A 15,406-nucleotide genomic window follows, 5' to 3' on the forward strand; every position below is an offset into this window, starting at 1 on the left:
ACACAACACCTGCCTGTAATTCGGCTGTGAAAATGACTGGATGGTAGCCCTTTCTTCATGGTGCTCAGCTGTTTACAAGGAAAACAAAATCCACATGCTTATTTTTAGATAAGTAAATGCTTTGTAAGGCAACGTAGTAGTAGTCAGACTCCTTGTGATGTTGAATATTTCCCCGCTTATTGGGAGACTGAGGATCATAAGGCTTGTAACAAAAAACCAGCAGTGTCCTGAGCCACACTCTTCGTGACCATGCTCCTTAGGCAACCACTGCCCACACTGTAGCTCATTCTTTCCAAGGGGAAGGGCCTGGGAACAGGAGAGCCAGGATTTTTAAAGATCCACACTTTAAAAGGCTGTTCCTTAACTTTTTAAAATTCCAGACTCTGTTAGGCTGGCTTGTCTAGAGAAACAAAACCAGTGCAAGTCTTCTATATGTAAGAAAGAACTTTATATCAAGGTGTCCCAGCCCAATCCAACTCTAGTCCATAGGTCTGATGCTAGCCCAGAGCTCTCTTCAGAATCATGTTGCTGCAGGCCGATGACACTGAAGATTAGACAGGAAGCTGGGAGATCACAGGCGGGTGGGTGCAGAGTCACGGGGACCCAAGGTCAAGAGACTGACAGGACACTGAGAGCTCTCAGTTGTTGGCAGCCCATATGGAGTGACCCTGAAGGCAGACACAGAACCTCAGAAAGCAGGAGGGCAAATAGCCAGAAGGAGAGGAGTTCTTACCATCTCTTCAATGAAAAGGCCACACCCCTAAAGGGGCATCACCAGTGTACCGCCTGATTGACAGGTTGGACTCCACCCCTACTTCCACACAGGTACTATCAAGTTGACATAATGTCTAACTACCACATAGACATTATTCTTTCTCTTATAGAAATGTAAAATTTAATTCACCCCATCCTAGATCACATATTTTGTCTCTGCCATCTTCCCAGTATATTTATATCATAATTTTGGCTGTTCATCTTAATGGTTAGGAACCCTGGAGGTACATTGGCTATGCCTTGGACTGCAAACTGCAAGGTCAGCAGTTTGATACCACCAGCCTTTCTGCAGGGGAAAGATAAGGCTTTCTACTCCCACAGGGGCAGTTCTGTCGGGTCACTGTGAGTCGGGATTGACTTGTTGGCAGTGAGTGGTTTGGGGTTTATATGAATAGTTATGTTACGTAATTATTGTTTATAGCAGAGCTAAATAGTATACAACTGTATGTGTTTGGAATAGTTTTCCCCCTCAGGTCAGTAGTTTAAAAGTGCCGTTGAACAAACATGCAGTTGTCAGAGCACCATAATGGATGTGCCTCACTGCCGTGGAGTCATCCTATAGATAGTGACCATACCGGATGGAGTAGAACTGCCCCTCGGTGATTCTGAAGCTGAAATCTCTAAAGCCTGATCGTTCTTCACGGAGCAGCTGGTGGGTTTGAACTGCTGACTTTGAGGTCAACAGTCCAGCATGTAACCCATGACACCACCAGTGCTCCTCTCCACTAATGGCTGGGACATAGAAAAAGTCCCTGGTAGTCATCAACTCCTCCTCCAAACCTAGCCTTTGGCAGCCACTCATTTGTTTGCTCTCTTAATTCTTTTGCCCTTTTCCAGATTGTCAGATGTTTGTAGTCACACCACCTGGCCTCTTCTTTGCCTTCCTATGATATGATAAAGTATCTGTGTAGCATTTGTTTTGCTTTCTGTATACATAAAATTTGTTCCCCAAATTCTTTCTTTTTTTTTTTTAACTCCTCTTGGAGTTCTCCTGCTCTGGTTTGAAATAGTTGCTCTCTAGTAACCACAGTGTCAGCAGTTCAAACCTACCAGGCACTCTGCAGGAGGAAGATGAGACTGTCTGTACTTGTATACCCTCGGAACCTCACAGGGGCAGTTCTGCTTTGTCCCTGTTGACTCGGTGGCACTGAGCTGGAGTTTGGGAACTGTCTGTACTTGTATACCCTCGGAACCTCACAGGGGCAGTTCTGCTTTGTCCCTGTTGACTCGGTGGCACTGAGCTGGAGTTTGGGAGGTCTGCTGTTTGTTACAGCTGTTGAGTTGGTGCGGACTCCTGGTGCCCTGGACAAACTTGCCTGGACCCGTGTCATCTTCATCGTCATTGATACATCTGTGCCCTTTGCTGCGATTATTATCTACCGAGGGCTGCGGTCATTTTCACTGACCCTCTGCTTTAGCAAACACGAAGTCCTCTTCTATCACTAGTCTTTCCTGATGATGCGTCCAAAGTAAGCAAGTCGCAGTCGCTCCACCCTTGCTTCTCATGCATGTTCGTTCGGGTTGTCATCCTTTTCATTAGAGGAGCACATCATCTGGAAGCCTTCCACGAAAGCGTGTGTTACCTTTAAAACCGTGAATTTCTGAAAATGTCTTCTATTCAGACACTTGTTCATTTCGCTAAATACAAACGTGTCAGAATCAACTCAACGGCAACTGGCTAGATTCTAGGTCGAGTCTCGTTTTTTCCTCCTAGCATCTGAGTGATGGTGGTCCGTTTGTTTGAAGCATTCGGGGTAACTGTTCGGTGGTTTTGTTCTGAGATGTGCATGACCAGTTTCCCCACTCTTTACCCTCTAAAAGTTTAAGGATCACCGCTTGCTGGCTTTCCGAAACTCCCCTGTGAAGTACATAGAGGAGTCTTTTTCATGGTGTTGGACACTTAAAATAAAATAAAATGCAAGTGAAAAATGTTGTGTTCACCAACTGACATTTCCCCACCTGCAGAATCCTGGCTATTAGCTGTTTGCTTAGGTTTGCACAGAGTAGCAGACATCTTTTGACTGTACGCACACCACTGACCAAGCCCTCAGAGCCGGCCATTGGAAGCCTCAGGAGTGAAAGTGAAATCTCTGGGAGAAAAATGGAACCTAACTTTAGGTAGGCTGGTAACTAACAATACTAAAGGAGAATTTTTCGTATTCCAGATGTTTGTTTGTTTGTTCTTTAGTTTAATATTTGACCTACAAAAAACTATAATAAGCAATGCCACAAACACTCATGCACCCACTGCCAAAATACACGCTACTGGGCAGCTAGCTTTTTTCCCACTTCAAAATGTTTCTTAGAGGTCATTCCATGTTGGTCCGAAACATTATTTTGTTTAGGCTGTTAAATGAATTTTTTGTGTTAAAATATAACATCCAAACACAGTCCTATTTAGTGAACGATGGCAAAACTGTTGAGTAGGTAGCAACTACAAGATGACTACCATAGCCCTACCAAATCTGTGCTTTCCCTTCTCTTCAAATGGAGTTGATGGCCTGATGGCTAACATTACATTTAGTAGAGCCAGTTTTTATCCTTTATGTAAGTAGAATTAAAACCGTATGCACTTTGGAATCTACGTGTTTTCCACCAACACCCTTTGTTAGACTCATCCATGGTGTTGGTGAAACTGTAGTTCATTCATTTTCACTGCTGTATATTGGTTACCCATTGGGCTACTAATCATAAGATCAGCAGTTTGAAACCGCCAACCGCATCCACTACTGTGAGAGAAAGATGAGGTTTCTACTCCTGTGAAGAGTTAGTCTTTGAAACCCATGGGGGGCAGTCAGTTCTATCTTATAGGGTCACTATGAGTCGGCATCAACCCAGTGGCAATGAGTGATAGTGTTCTGGTTTTGTATCACTTCATTCTACGTTCCATGATTATTTGAGATCTTTTCCAGTTTTTGCCTATTAAATATAATAATATAAATTAGTATAAATAATGCTCACCTGAACATTTTGGTATTTATCTCTCTGTGTCTGTTGAGTGCCTATCTGGAAACAATTGCTAGGTTATAGCATATGCATAGGTTCAGCCTCAGTAACAATTACTCAGATTTCTCAAGTGATTGTATTAATTTATCAGCAGTGTCTGTGAGTTTGTATTGTTCCACTTTGGTTAGCCATGATGTGGCCCGTCTTAAATTTTAACCATTCCAATGGGTCTGTGAGGAGCACAAAGGTTAAGTGCTAACAAAGGGCAGTTCAGATCCACCCAGCAGTACAGCAGGAGAAAGACGAGGCAGACTGCTTCCAAGAAACTTTTGTGGGGCAGTCCTTCTCGGTTACATGAGGTAGCAGCTCTATGCCCCAGTCAACTTGAAGGCTCCTGACAACAGTGGGTGTGTAGTGGTATTGTGTTGTGGTTTTAATATGATTTCTCTGATGACTAATGAGAACAAGCATCTCTTCAGGCATACTTTTTGGCCATTTGAAAATTCTCTTTTGTGACTTGCTTACTTAAATCTTGTGCACATTTGTCTGTGTGTCTTTTGTTGGTTTTTAATTGATTTGAAGTTCTTTACATTTCCTGGATAATGAGACCTTTGTTGTAGTGATGTCTTGCATATATTTTCCCTGCTCTGCAGCTACCTTTTCAGTTTTTTGATGAGCGGAAGTGCCTAATTTTAATAGAATTCATTATATGTCTGTTTTCTTATGGCTAGTGCTTATGGTTTATTTCTTATGTACGAACTCTATGCCTACCCTAATCATGAAGAAATTATCTTCCAGAAACATTACTACTATTATTTTTATTTGCCTTTTACATTTAGTTGTACACTTCAGTTGGAATTGGCGTTTGGCTGTGGTGTGAGGCTTGTCATATACATTGCTATCCAGTAGTCCCAACATGATTGACTGGAAATTCCCTCTTTTCCCTCTCCTGCTCTGTCATGTCACCTCTGTCATAAGTCAAGAATCTGTATATGCATGGTCCTATCTGTTTTGTCCTGGTCTGTCTGTGGAGCTACAGTGGCACTGTTGAGTAAGAATTAGACTGCTAACTGCAATATTGGAGGCTCAAACTGATCAGCTGTTCTTCAGAAAAAGGATGAGATTGTCTGCTCCCTTACAGATTCATAGTCTCAGAAACCTGATATAAGATCACTATGAGTTGGAATCAAGTTGAAAGCAGTAGATTTGTTTTGCACTGGCACTATACTGCTGATTCTTTGGCTAGGGTATACGGAATGGGAAGGAGCTCTGGTGGCCCTAGTGGGTTATGTGTTGGGCAGCTAGCTGCAAGTTCACCAATTGACTCGATGGCAGTGCCTTTGGTTTGAGTTATATAGAATAGGAGGTGCCCTGGCAACTCAACAGTTACAGCGTTCCACTGCTAACCAGGTTAGTGGTTCAAACCCACCAGCTACTCTGAGGGACTAAGATGTGGTTGTGAACTTTAAAGATTTAAAGCCCTGGAAACAAAAGACTGTGGGGCGGTTCTCTGCCGTGTAAGCTTACTAGAAGTCAGCGTGGCTCTATAGAAGTAGGTACTGGATATACTCGTGTATAAGCCAAGTTTTTCAGCACATTTTTAACCTAGTTTTTGTGATAAAAGTAGGTGCCTTGGCTGATATGCGGGTCAGCTTATACTTGAGTATATGTGGTATTTGGGGTTTTTTGCTTATTTGAGTAGGAGTATGTTTTCCTATTTTCAAGATTGCCTTAGCTCTTCTTGGCCTGTTACCCTTTCCATACAATTTTAAAATGAGTGTACATATTTACAACAAAATTATGTGTGTGTGTGTGTGTGTGTGTGTTTTACAACAAAATTTTTCCATTGCAGTTGCATTCACTCCTATGGAGAATGGCACTTTCCAGTATTGAACCTTTTAGTTCCCAAACCTGGTGTTGTTTTCTTGCTCCTCTACCCCTGCTTACCTTCTGCCCCTTCTTCCTCTTCCTCTTTTCCCCACTCTCCACTCTTCCTGCTCTCTTCTCAGCTTTCTACTCCTGTGAAGCGTTCACCGTCTCGGACACTCACAGCAGGCAGTCCTGCCCTGTCCTGTAGGGTTGTCAGGGTTGGAATCTACTCTGTGGCGGTGAGTTTGGTTTGGCCTCATCTCAGTCCCCTCCCTCTTCCTCGCTCCTTATCTTTGGATTGGTGATAGAATTTTTTTTTAATTGTGCTTTAGGTGAAAGGTTACAGAGCATACTCGTTTTTCATTAGATAACTTTGCTTATCAAGTGTTCCATGACACTGGTTGCATTCCGACAATCTGTCTGCATCTCCCCTTTCCACCCAGGGTTTCCTGTTTCCTGTGGTCCGGATTTCCTTCTTGCTGTCTTGGCTTTTGGACCAGTGTGCTCTTTTAATCTTGTCGAGTTGGTTGTTCTAAGGATCACATTCTTTTGGGTTGTTGCTGTTTATTTTATGGGCTTGTCTGTTGTATGGCTCTGTGTGAATGTTTGGTAGTGGTTGTTGGGCACCATCTAGTTCTTCTAGACTTGAGGCCCTGTGCACTGTAGTTCTTGTGGTCTGGTGAGACGTTTGGACTATTTGCTACCTCAAATCTTTGCTTTTCTTCATTCTCTCTTTCCCAAAGAAAGAACCAATAGTTGTGTATTAGATGGCTGCTTGGTAGCGTTTAAGATCACAGACAGCTCCTTACCACAGTGGGTGTAGAACATGCTTTTCATGAACATTGTTATGCCAATTGATGTAAATATTCCCCATATTTTCTATGTAGTGATCTTGCATAACTTGTTAGATTTGTTCCTTGGTATTTGGTATTTTTTATGGTATTGTAAATAGTATTTTTAGAGTAGTAGTTTTAAACTGTTAACAAATATATAATCAATATTTATTCTTATATTACTCTTATGTTTTATTAATTGTATTTAGGTTCTTTTGAACTGAACAGACATATCTCAGAGATATTGCAGGTTTGGTTCTAGACCACCTTTTAAGGTGACTTTCGGTATTAAAGCCAGTCCAGGAATTGTTTTGTTTCTCAGTGCATGTGAAAGTTATGTTTACACTGTTCTCTAGTCTACTAAGTGGGTGCTAGCATTATGAGAAAGTTTGAAATATTGTGAGAATTACCAAATGTCACACAGAGACATTTGTTAGAAAAATGGCACCAATGGACTTGCTTGATGTAGTGTTGCCACAAATATTCAGTTTGTTAAAAATAAAACCGTTATCTGCGAAGTACAACAAAGTAGAGCCCAACAATAAGAGGTATGTCTATGTATATGATTGTCTGTCAATATATCATCTTCAAATGATGGTTATATTTATCCTTTCAAATACTGTGTTTTATTTTCCTGCCTGACTGTGCTGTCTGGGACATCCTGTACAAGGGTTAGAAGTGGCATCTTCCCGGCCTAACGTTTGACCACTACATGTGTTTGGTGGAGAGTTTCCGTAAATATTCATTATTAAGAGACAATGAAACTCAACAGGGGCAGAGTTCTACCTTGTACAATAGGGTTGCTATGAATTGGCATCAGCTCAGTGGCAGTGAGTGTGGCGTTTTGAGTTACTCATTAAAAGCTCCCTTTTCTCAGTTTGAATTGATCATAAATGGATGTCAAATTCTATCAGTACTTTCTCTGCATCAGTTGAGATGTTCATATAATTGTTAATTCTTTGTTAAAAATGTGGAGAATCACACTGAATCATTTTTCAAATATTAGACCAACTCTGAATTTCTGATACAAATGACATCCTTTTATAGATTGCCAAGTTTGATTCATGATGCTCATGTTAAGACTTTTTTACCTCTCATGTTCATGAATGAGAAAAACCTGTAACCCTTTCACAGGTTTCGTATTAGGTTTATGCTGGCCACTGAGCATGGGGTTTAGTTATGCTCCACAAGTTTAAATACGTAGTATTTTCATTGTCATTCATTTCAGAATACTTTCCAATTTCCACTTTGATTTTTTCTTTGACTCGCGTGCATTTTAAAAGTATATTTCTTAATTTATAAAACTCAGGGTTTAAGAGTTATTAAGCTGTCATTTATTTCAAGTTAATTGCATTTTGGTCAGAGAACTAACTAAAAGAACTGAATTATGACTTCACTTCTTATAAATGTGTTGGCATTTGCTCTGTTGCCCAGTAAAATGGTCATTTTTGTAAATGTCTCACGTTTTTTACTATTTATTTATTTATTTATAATCATTTTATTGGAGGCTCATACAGCTCTTATAATCCATATATATATCCATTGTATCAAGCACATTTGTACATTTGTTGCCATCCTCATTTTCAAAACATTTTCTTCCTTCTTCAGCCCTTGGTATCAGTTCCTCATTTCCTTCCTCCCTCCCCTCCCCTCCCTTCCTCACCATTGATAATTTATAAATTGTTATTATTTTTTCATGTCTTACTCTGACCAATGTCTCCCTTCACCCATTTTTCTGTTATCCGTCCCCCAGGGAGGGGGTTATATGTAGATCGTTGTGACTGATTCCTCCTTTCTCCCCGCACCTTCTCCTTACCATCCTGGTATTTCTAATCTCATTATTGGTCCTGAGGGGTTTATCTGTCTTGGATTTCCTGTGTTTCCAGCTCTTATCTGTACTTGTGTACATGCTCTGGTCTAGTTGAATTTGTAAAGTAGATTGGGATCATGATAGTGGGGGGGTCTTGTGTTCTTTTAAAGAAGGTCTAGGTAGCAATTATTAGGTATAGTCTTGTATATATGTCGATTTTGTTGTTTAACTGTGTGGCATAGCTTCTATATTCTTACTGATTTTGTGCCTAAGAGATGTGTAAAACATCCCCCACTAGAATTGTGGGTTTGCTGGTCCAATTTTACTATTACTTGTTTGTTGAGAATATACTCAGCATATATAATTCCATGACACTGATTATGTTCTTTGAGTTTGGGAACCACTCTTACCCTCCTTTCTGAACTGTTCCGTTCCATTTACATACACTCCTTTGCCTCCTAGGTTTTCTGTCTAACCTTCTAAGTCAATGGTTCTCAACCTTCCTAATGTTGCAACCCTTTAATACAGTTCCTCATGTAGTGGTGACGTCCCAACCATAAAATTATTTTCGTTGCTACGTCATAACTAAGTTTGCTACTGTTATGAATTGGGCAACCCCTGTGAAAGGGTCATTGACCCCCAAAGGGCTTGCGACCCACAGGTTGAGAACTGCTGTTCTAAGTTGTTATTTTGATTTCATGGATCTTTCTTAAAAGTGCACAGTGCTTGAGGCAGACATTCTTTACTAGTTAACTGTTGTTTGGTTTAAAGAAGACACAAGGGGATCTTTCTTAGTTTAAATCTTTAATTTTAAAAGATTATTTCAGGGCGGTCATTTCTGGGACTCATCCAGCCTCAATGGCTCCAGAAATCTGGTGCCCCCATGAATTTGAAATTCTATTCTGCATTTTCCCCCTTTGATTAGGATTCTTCATTGAAATCTTTGATCAAAATGTTCAGTAAAATATTAGCCTGGCACCATGCCATCCAGTTCTTCTGTTCTCATGGCAAAGTAGATAGTTAGCTACGTACTCCATTTCCCGTCTTACTCCTGGTTCTCCTTCTTCCTCTCTTGCTCCAGGGAAATAGAAACCAATTGCTGTGCTTGGATGGCTGTTTGCAAGCTTTAAGACTGGGCATTGCTCAGCAAACTAGGAGGTAAAACACAAGTTAACTAAACACATTATTGGACAGTTAATTGGTATGTCCCTAAACCTCCCAAACAAGGAAGCACGGCCCATGAGCTGTCTGATTATACATAAGCCTCCCCAGCAACTCTTTTTTTGTTGTGGTGAATATATCTGTCACATAATTTTCGTTAATGCAGACTTTTACTGGTGTACAATTTACTGCCAGCAATTACATCAATCGGCTGTGCAACCCGAATTTTCCATCAATATAAACCAAAATTCAGTGTACCATAACTAACAATCCCTTTTATTTTTGTCTCTCCCCGCCCGCCCCCCAATATACATTGGTTTCTTCATTTGCCTGCTCTTAACCTTCATATAAGTGAGGTCACATAATATTTTATGAATCACTTATTTTACCCAGCTATTGAATACAGTTCATAAAATATAACATTCATTCATTTAAATGGACATAAATAATTTTTATAAAGTTGATAGGTAGCCATTACTACAATCCTACTTTTAGATTATGCCCATAATTTATTTTTTCAAACACCTTTATTGAGATACAATTTACATAATACACAATTTCCCATTGGTTTTTACTATATACCCTGTGTTAGGCATTCATCACCAGAATCAATTTTTAGAACATTTTATTACTCTTAAAAGAAATCCCATACTGATTGAATTGTTGCTATTTCCCCCCCCTGCCCATTTCCTGGCAATCACTAATCCTCTTTCTTTCTTGCTTACTTTGCCTATACTGGACTTTTCCTACTCATGGAATCATGAAATATTTGGCCTTTTGTGACCGACTGTTCGTTTAGCACAGTGGCTTTCGAGTTTTGTCCACACTGTGGCATGTTTCAGTACTTCCTCCTCTATGGCCAAGTGCTGTCTCTCCACTTCTCAGTTGATGTGTTCTTCTTTGCGCTATTAGAATGATGCCCCTGTAAACATGTGTGCACACGTTATTGTAGGGATGCATTTTCATTTCTCGGAGATACATATATCATGGTAATTTTATGCCTCATTGTTTTATGAACTGCCAGTTTTACAAATTGGCTGCACTTTATGCACTCCTCTCCAAAAAACAAACAAACAAACAAACAAACACAACGCTGAGCACATCATTTTTATTCCTATTGCCATGTGTGAGAATTTTCCACATTCTGGCCTACACTTTTTACTATCTGACTTCTTGGTACTAGTAGTCCTAATAGGGATGAAGTAGCATCTCATTATGGTTTCATTTTTATATTCCTGATGACTAATGATGGTTTTCATTTGCATATTCATGATAACTAATGATGTTTGGCATCAGGTACTTATTGACCATTTTGTGTATCTAACTTGGGGAAATGACTATATCTTTGTCTATTTTTAAATTGCTTGCCTTTTTAATTTTTATTATTACTTTTGTCTTTTTAATTATTGAATTGTTAGGGAGAGGAGCCCTGGTGGCGTAGTGGTTACGAGTTGGGCTACTAACTGCAAGGTCAGCAGTTCAAGACCACCAGCTGCTCCAAGGGAGAAAGATGGAACTTTCTACTCATAAACAGTTTTTGTCTTATAGGGTTGTTATGGGTTGGCATCGACTCGATGGCAGTGAGTTTGGTTTGGTTAAAGTTTAGGTTTGGAGGGGTACCTAACCACTTAGAAATAGGAGAGGGCAAGGCCAATCTGGGAAGACTCTTGGTTCTTTATCTTTTGTTTTGAAGGTGAAGAAGGAACTTTCAGGTAGAGGAAACAGGAGGGGTATTTTAGGCAGGTAGAAGAACACGTACAGAATAGCACGAGGGAGAAAGAACATGGACTTCAGGAGCCTAGAATGTGCATCTGAAAGGCGATGCTGGAAAGGAAAGTAGATGACAGACTACAAGGGGCATTTTATCGCAAGGCAAGGAGATGGCTTGTAGATTACATAGGCTGTTTGGGACGTTTCCAGAAAGGCATTTGACATTTTTGGCCTACGTGAGTTTGGAGGCAACTGTTCTCCTTTACCTTATCTGCCAGTAGTTCTTTCTTCACCAGTAAAATGTTTCTCTCCCACTTTTTTTTTTTAACAGTTCACTGAAACTTTTTTGGCGGAGAGAGACAAACAATCCAAATGGAGTGGAATTCCCCAGCTGCTCCTTAAGTTGTATGCAACCAGCCACCTCCACAGTGACTTCGTTGAGTGCCAAAACATCCTCAAGGTGAGTCCTTAGGCTCTTGGGGGCACTGGGTTCTGGACTTCCAAGTGACATAAGCTGTCTGCTTTTGAAAATGGCCTCTATTATGTAAGCTGTAGAAACTTTGGGAAGTATTGAAGTGCAAAGATGAAGATAAAAATGGCCTCAACCCAACCATCCTTAGGTAATCATTATCCAGTTCCTGTGTGTGTCCTGGTCTTTATACTCTGACCGTGTGGCGGTGCTTGCGTTATTTGGGACAGCACAGCCAGGTCCTGGATTGATTTGAATGACATTCTTTTTTCTTCAAAATTTTTGATGACATTCTTTTTGAACAGTTTAAAGGATCTCCTGTTGTTGAAGGGTTATGGGAAGGGCCTTGTTGTTGATAATTATGACTATTATAAGAAGACTGAAGGGAGGGAGGTTAAATTACTATCTAGATGGTAGGACAAGTGTTAGCGGGGGTGAAGGAGAAGGCAATATATAGTAGGAGAGAGGTCAGCAGAAAATGATAGAGGCAGGAGAAGACACGAGGAGGAGGCCAAAGAGGTAAATACTGCTATACACACAGCCCTGCAGTAAGGGGATCCACAAGTAGATGCATGAATAGATACATACACAGGCTGAATGAGTATATGTAAAAGAGAGTGGGTGTATCCCCCTACCACACACACACACAAATATATAGATATAGATAGATAGAGAATATGTATATAATAATTCTATTTGTCTTTGCTGCAAATATATCCATGAATATGGGAGAGCATTCAGGGAACAAAGTTAAGAAAATTTAGACATAACCAAACACCTTGAGGAAATGAATCTCTGGGCCTGGAGGCCTGGACCATGGTCTCCGAGAACAGTGAGGTCAGTCAGCATAACACAGTCCACACACAGTGTTCTACATCCTGCTTTGGTGTGAAGTGGCACCTGGGGTCCTAAAAGCTCATGAGCAGCCATCTAAGGGGCAATAATCGGTCTCTTTCTGTTCAGAGGAAAGCAGGCTGGTGAAAATTGAAGAGACATGTAAGTAATTCACTGGACTAGTGGACCACGAGAATATGATTCTCCACAATCCTGAGACCAGAAGTACTAGATGGTGCCCAACTACCACCCCTGAACCAACTCTGAAAGAGGGACCACATTAAAAGGTCCTGGATAGAGTGGAAGAAAAATGTGAGGTAAAAAAAATAAAATAATTTAAAAGACCCGGCTTACTGGTCAGATGGAGACTCATTGGACCCCCAAGATTTTATGGCCCTTAGTCGTCCTTCAGGTCTGAAATTAAACTCATCTCCATGGCTCAATGTTCAGTCAAACAATAGGGCCAAAGAGTAAGAGGAACTGTAACTCCAGTGAGCCATACACACCTTAAAATAATGAACCATTTAGGTTCAAAGGGGTAGCCTTTGTCTAAGGACAAGGTTCAAAAGGGTTGGGTAAGGAGGAGGAATGGGAATCAAACTCAGGGAGGATGTAGGATAAGTGATATTTCACTGAGGATCACAATCAATGACATGAAACAAAATGCATATGAGCTGATGAATGAAAACCTGATGTACTCTGTAAGCCGTGATCTAATTCACAATGAGATTAGAAAAGAAGATTGAAAGGGCCTGTCTTTGATGATTGAGAGAGAAGTGGAAATGCCTCTCTCCCTTGAGTGCATATCAGAATCATCAGGAAGGCTTATTAAAACAGTGCTGGACCCACCCCCGAATTTCAAATTCTGTAAGTCTGGGTTACCCTATTCAAACTTCAGGGTAGAGTGGCCTCAAATTTGAATTTAGAGAGCCAACGAGCTGAAATGTAAACCCATGCTAGTTCTATATGGAACTTGGAAAGGTTTGTGGGACTACCCCATTATCTTTTCATTCCGTTTTTTAAGCGCCCCTACCCCCCTCGTGTATTTGGTCAAAATGAAACTGAATGATAATATGTTTTTCAGAAGTGACGTTTTGATTATTGTATCACACAGTAATTCTTTCTACAACATCCAAACCCAACCCACAGCCATCGAGTCAGTTCTGACACCGCGCTCCCTGTTGAGCTCCGCAGAGCTGCGCCCGGGGTTCTGGAGACGGTGGCAAGCACTCATTAATGTGGCCTTTCTTTTTTTTTTTTTTTTTTTAACATTTTATTAGGGGCTCATACAACTGTTATCCCAATCCATACACACATCAATTGTGTAAAGCGCATTTGTACATCGTTTCTCAAAACATTTTCTCTCCATTTAAACCCCCGACATTAGGTCCTCATTTTCCCCCTCCCTCCCCGCTCCCCTCTCCCACATGAGCCCTTGATAGTTTATAAATGGGTATTTTGTCATATCTTGCCCTGTCCGACGTCTCCCTTCATCCACTTTTTGGTTGTCTGTCCCCCAGGGAGGAGGCCACACACAGTTCCATGTAATCTGTTCCCTCTTTCCTACCCATTCTCCCTTTACCCTCCCTGCATTAATGTGGCCTTTCCTTCGCTTTTAAGAAGAGTCATTTTTGTATTCTTGTTCCCCCCACCCACTCATTATTACTGGGATAGAAATAATTACAGCCTCTTACACTTGGTTAAAAATACTCTGTAAAGAACGATACATTATATCATTTAATTCCTGCAAAACCTCCGTGGAGACTGGAGGAAGAAGGAGGTGAACATTTGTGAGTTCTTGCCACGGGATCATGTTTTATTCACCCAGCAGATACTTATTTGAAGCTTTCTGAGCACCAGGCCGATTTAATTTTAAGGTAACTCAATGAAGTAATTGACTATTTCTGTGTATCAGGCAAGAATATTTTGATTGCAGGTGACAGAAACTCAGTCTAGCTTAAGCAAAGAAACCTCTTTGGTGACTCACATAACTGGAAAGCACAGGTGTGAATTCAGGGCCTGATCAGAGTAGACCGTCTTACCTCTTTTCTTGACATCGGTGTGTGGCCTCCTATTCCTCCATGTGATTACACCTAGAAGGTGACATGTCTGCAAGATGTACCAGCCACAGGATGGGGGGGGGAGGGGGGGCAGTGAGAGCCTGTTGACCTGCCCCTGCGGTTGGGCTTGAGTTGCTGTTTGGCAGCCCCAGCAGAACGGTATGGAAATAGGAACGGGCTCATCTCCAAAGAAGTAAATAAGGTGGTGGTTACTTGAAGACGAGAGCTGAAGAGATGCCTGGCTGGCAAAATCTGGTATCTTCTACATTCCTCTTTTCATTCGAGGAGATGGAATCTTAGCAGTACCCAACCCCAAGCCTATGGCGGCTCTCCGTTGAGCCCACATTGTCTTAGTGCAGAGTGCAGGCTTGTGGTGTCTGCTGCCAGCAATCTGGTTTTAGAGATGAGAAAAATGAGACCCAGAGGAAGTGGCTCAGTCTTTTCTATAAGTGGTCTGTAGTTGATTCTATCACTTGGGGTAAGTAGCTTTTATTTTCTTATTTTGTTTTTTAGACCTGTAAAATGGGTAAAATTGTGTCTACTTTATTGAATTATTTCAAGGATTAAATGGGCTAAAGTATAAAAGCCAAGGACCTAGGGCATAGCAGGCTTTCTTATGAAGAGAGAGAGCCCTACTCTTTATCCACAAAGTATGGTCAGTGTCACCACCACTTGGGAACTTGTTAGAAATATACCTTCTCAGGCCTGGTCCCAACCTACTGAGTCAGGATCTCTCGGAGCAGGGTGCAGCAGTCTTGATCTGAGCACACCTGTCAGGTTAGTTTGATGGTCATCAAAATTTGAGAATCACTGCTCCAGCCCACTGCTTCATCTTCCCTCAGAGGCTTCTGGTGAGAAACATGGGTGGTGGGGGTGGGAATCTGGAACAGCTTTTTCTTTTGGAGGTATTGCTATAAAACTAATCACCCCCAAACTTAGT

General features: G+C 41.2%; 1 protein-coding gene across 2 annotated transcripts in view; it reads left to right on the forward strand.

Annotated features, from left to right (window-relative positions):
- LOC101657159 (transient receptor potential cation channel subfamily C member 4 associated protein) overlaps positions 1-15,406 on the forward strand; it is an 85,020-nt gene that overhangs the window by 6,058 nt on the left and 63,556 nt on the right. For both annotated transcript variants that reach the window (XM_004697941.2, XM_004697940.3), the window contains exon 2: positions 11,435-11,563. In XM_004697941.2, the coding sequence (XP_004697998.1) occupies positions 11,435-11,563 (129 nt within the window). The remainder of the gene's footprint in view (positions 1-11,434; positions 11,564-15,406) is intronic.

The sequence above is a fragment of the Echinops telfairi genome, unplaced genomic scaffold, assembly GCF_000313985.2.
Source record: "Echinops telfairi isolate 266 unplaced genomic scaffold, ASM31398v2 ScPeMD7_5592;HRSCAF=6446, whole genome shotgun sequence".
Lineage (NCBI taxonomy): Eukaryota > Metazoa > Chordata > Mammalia > Afrosoricida > Tenrecidae > Echinops > Echinops telfairi.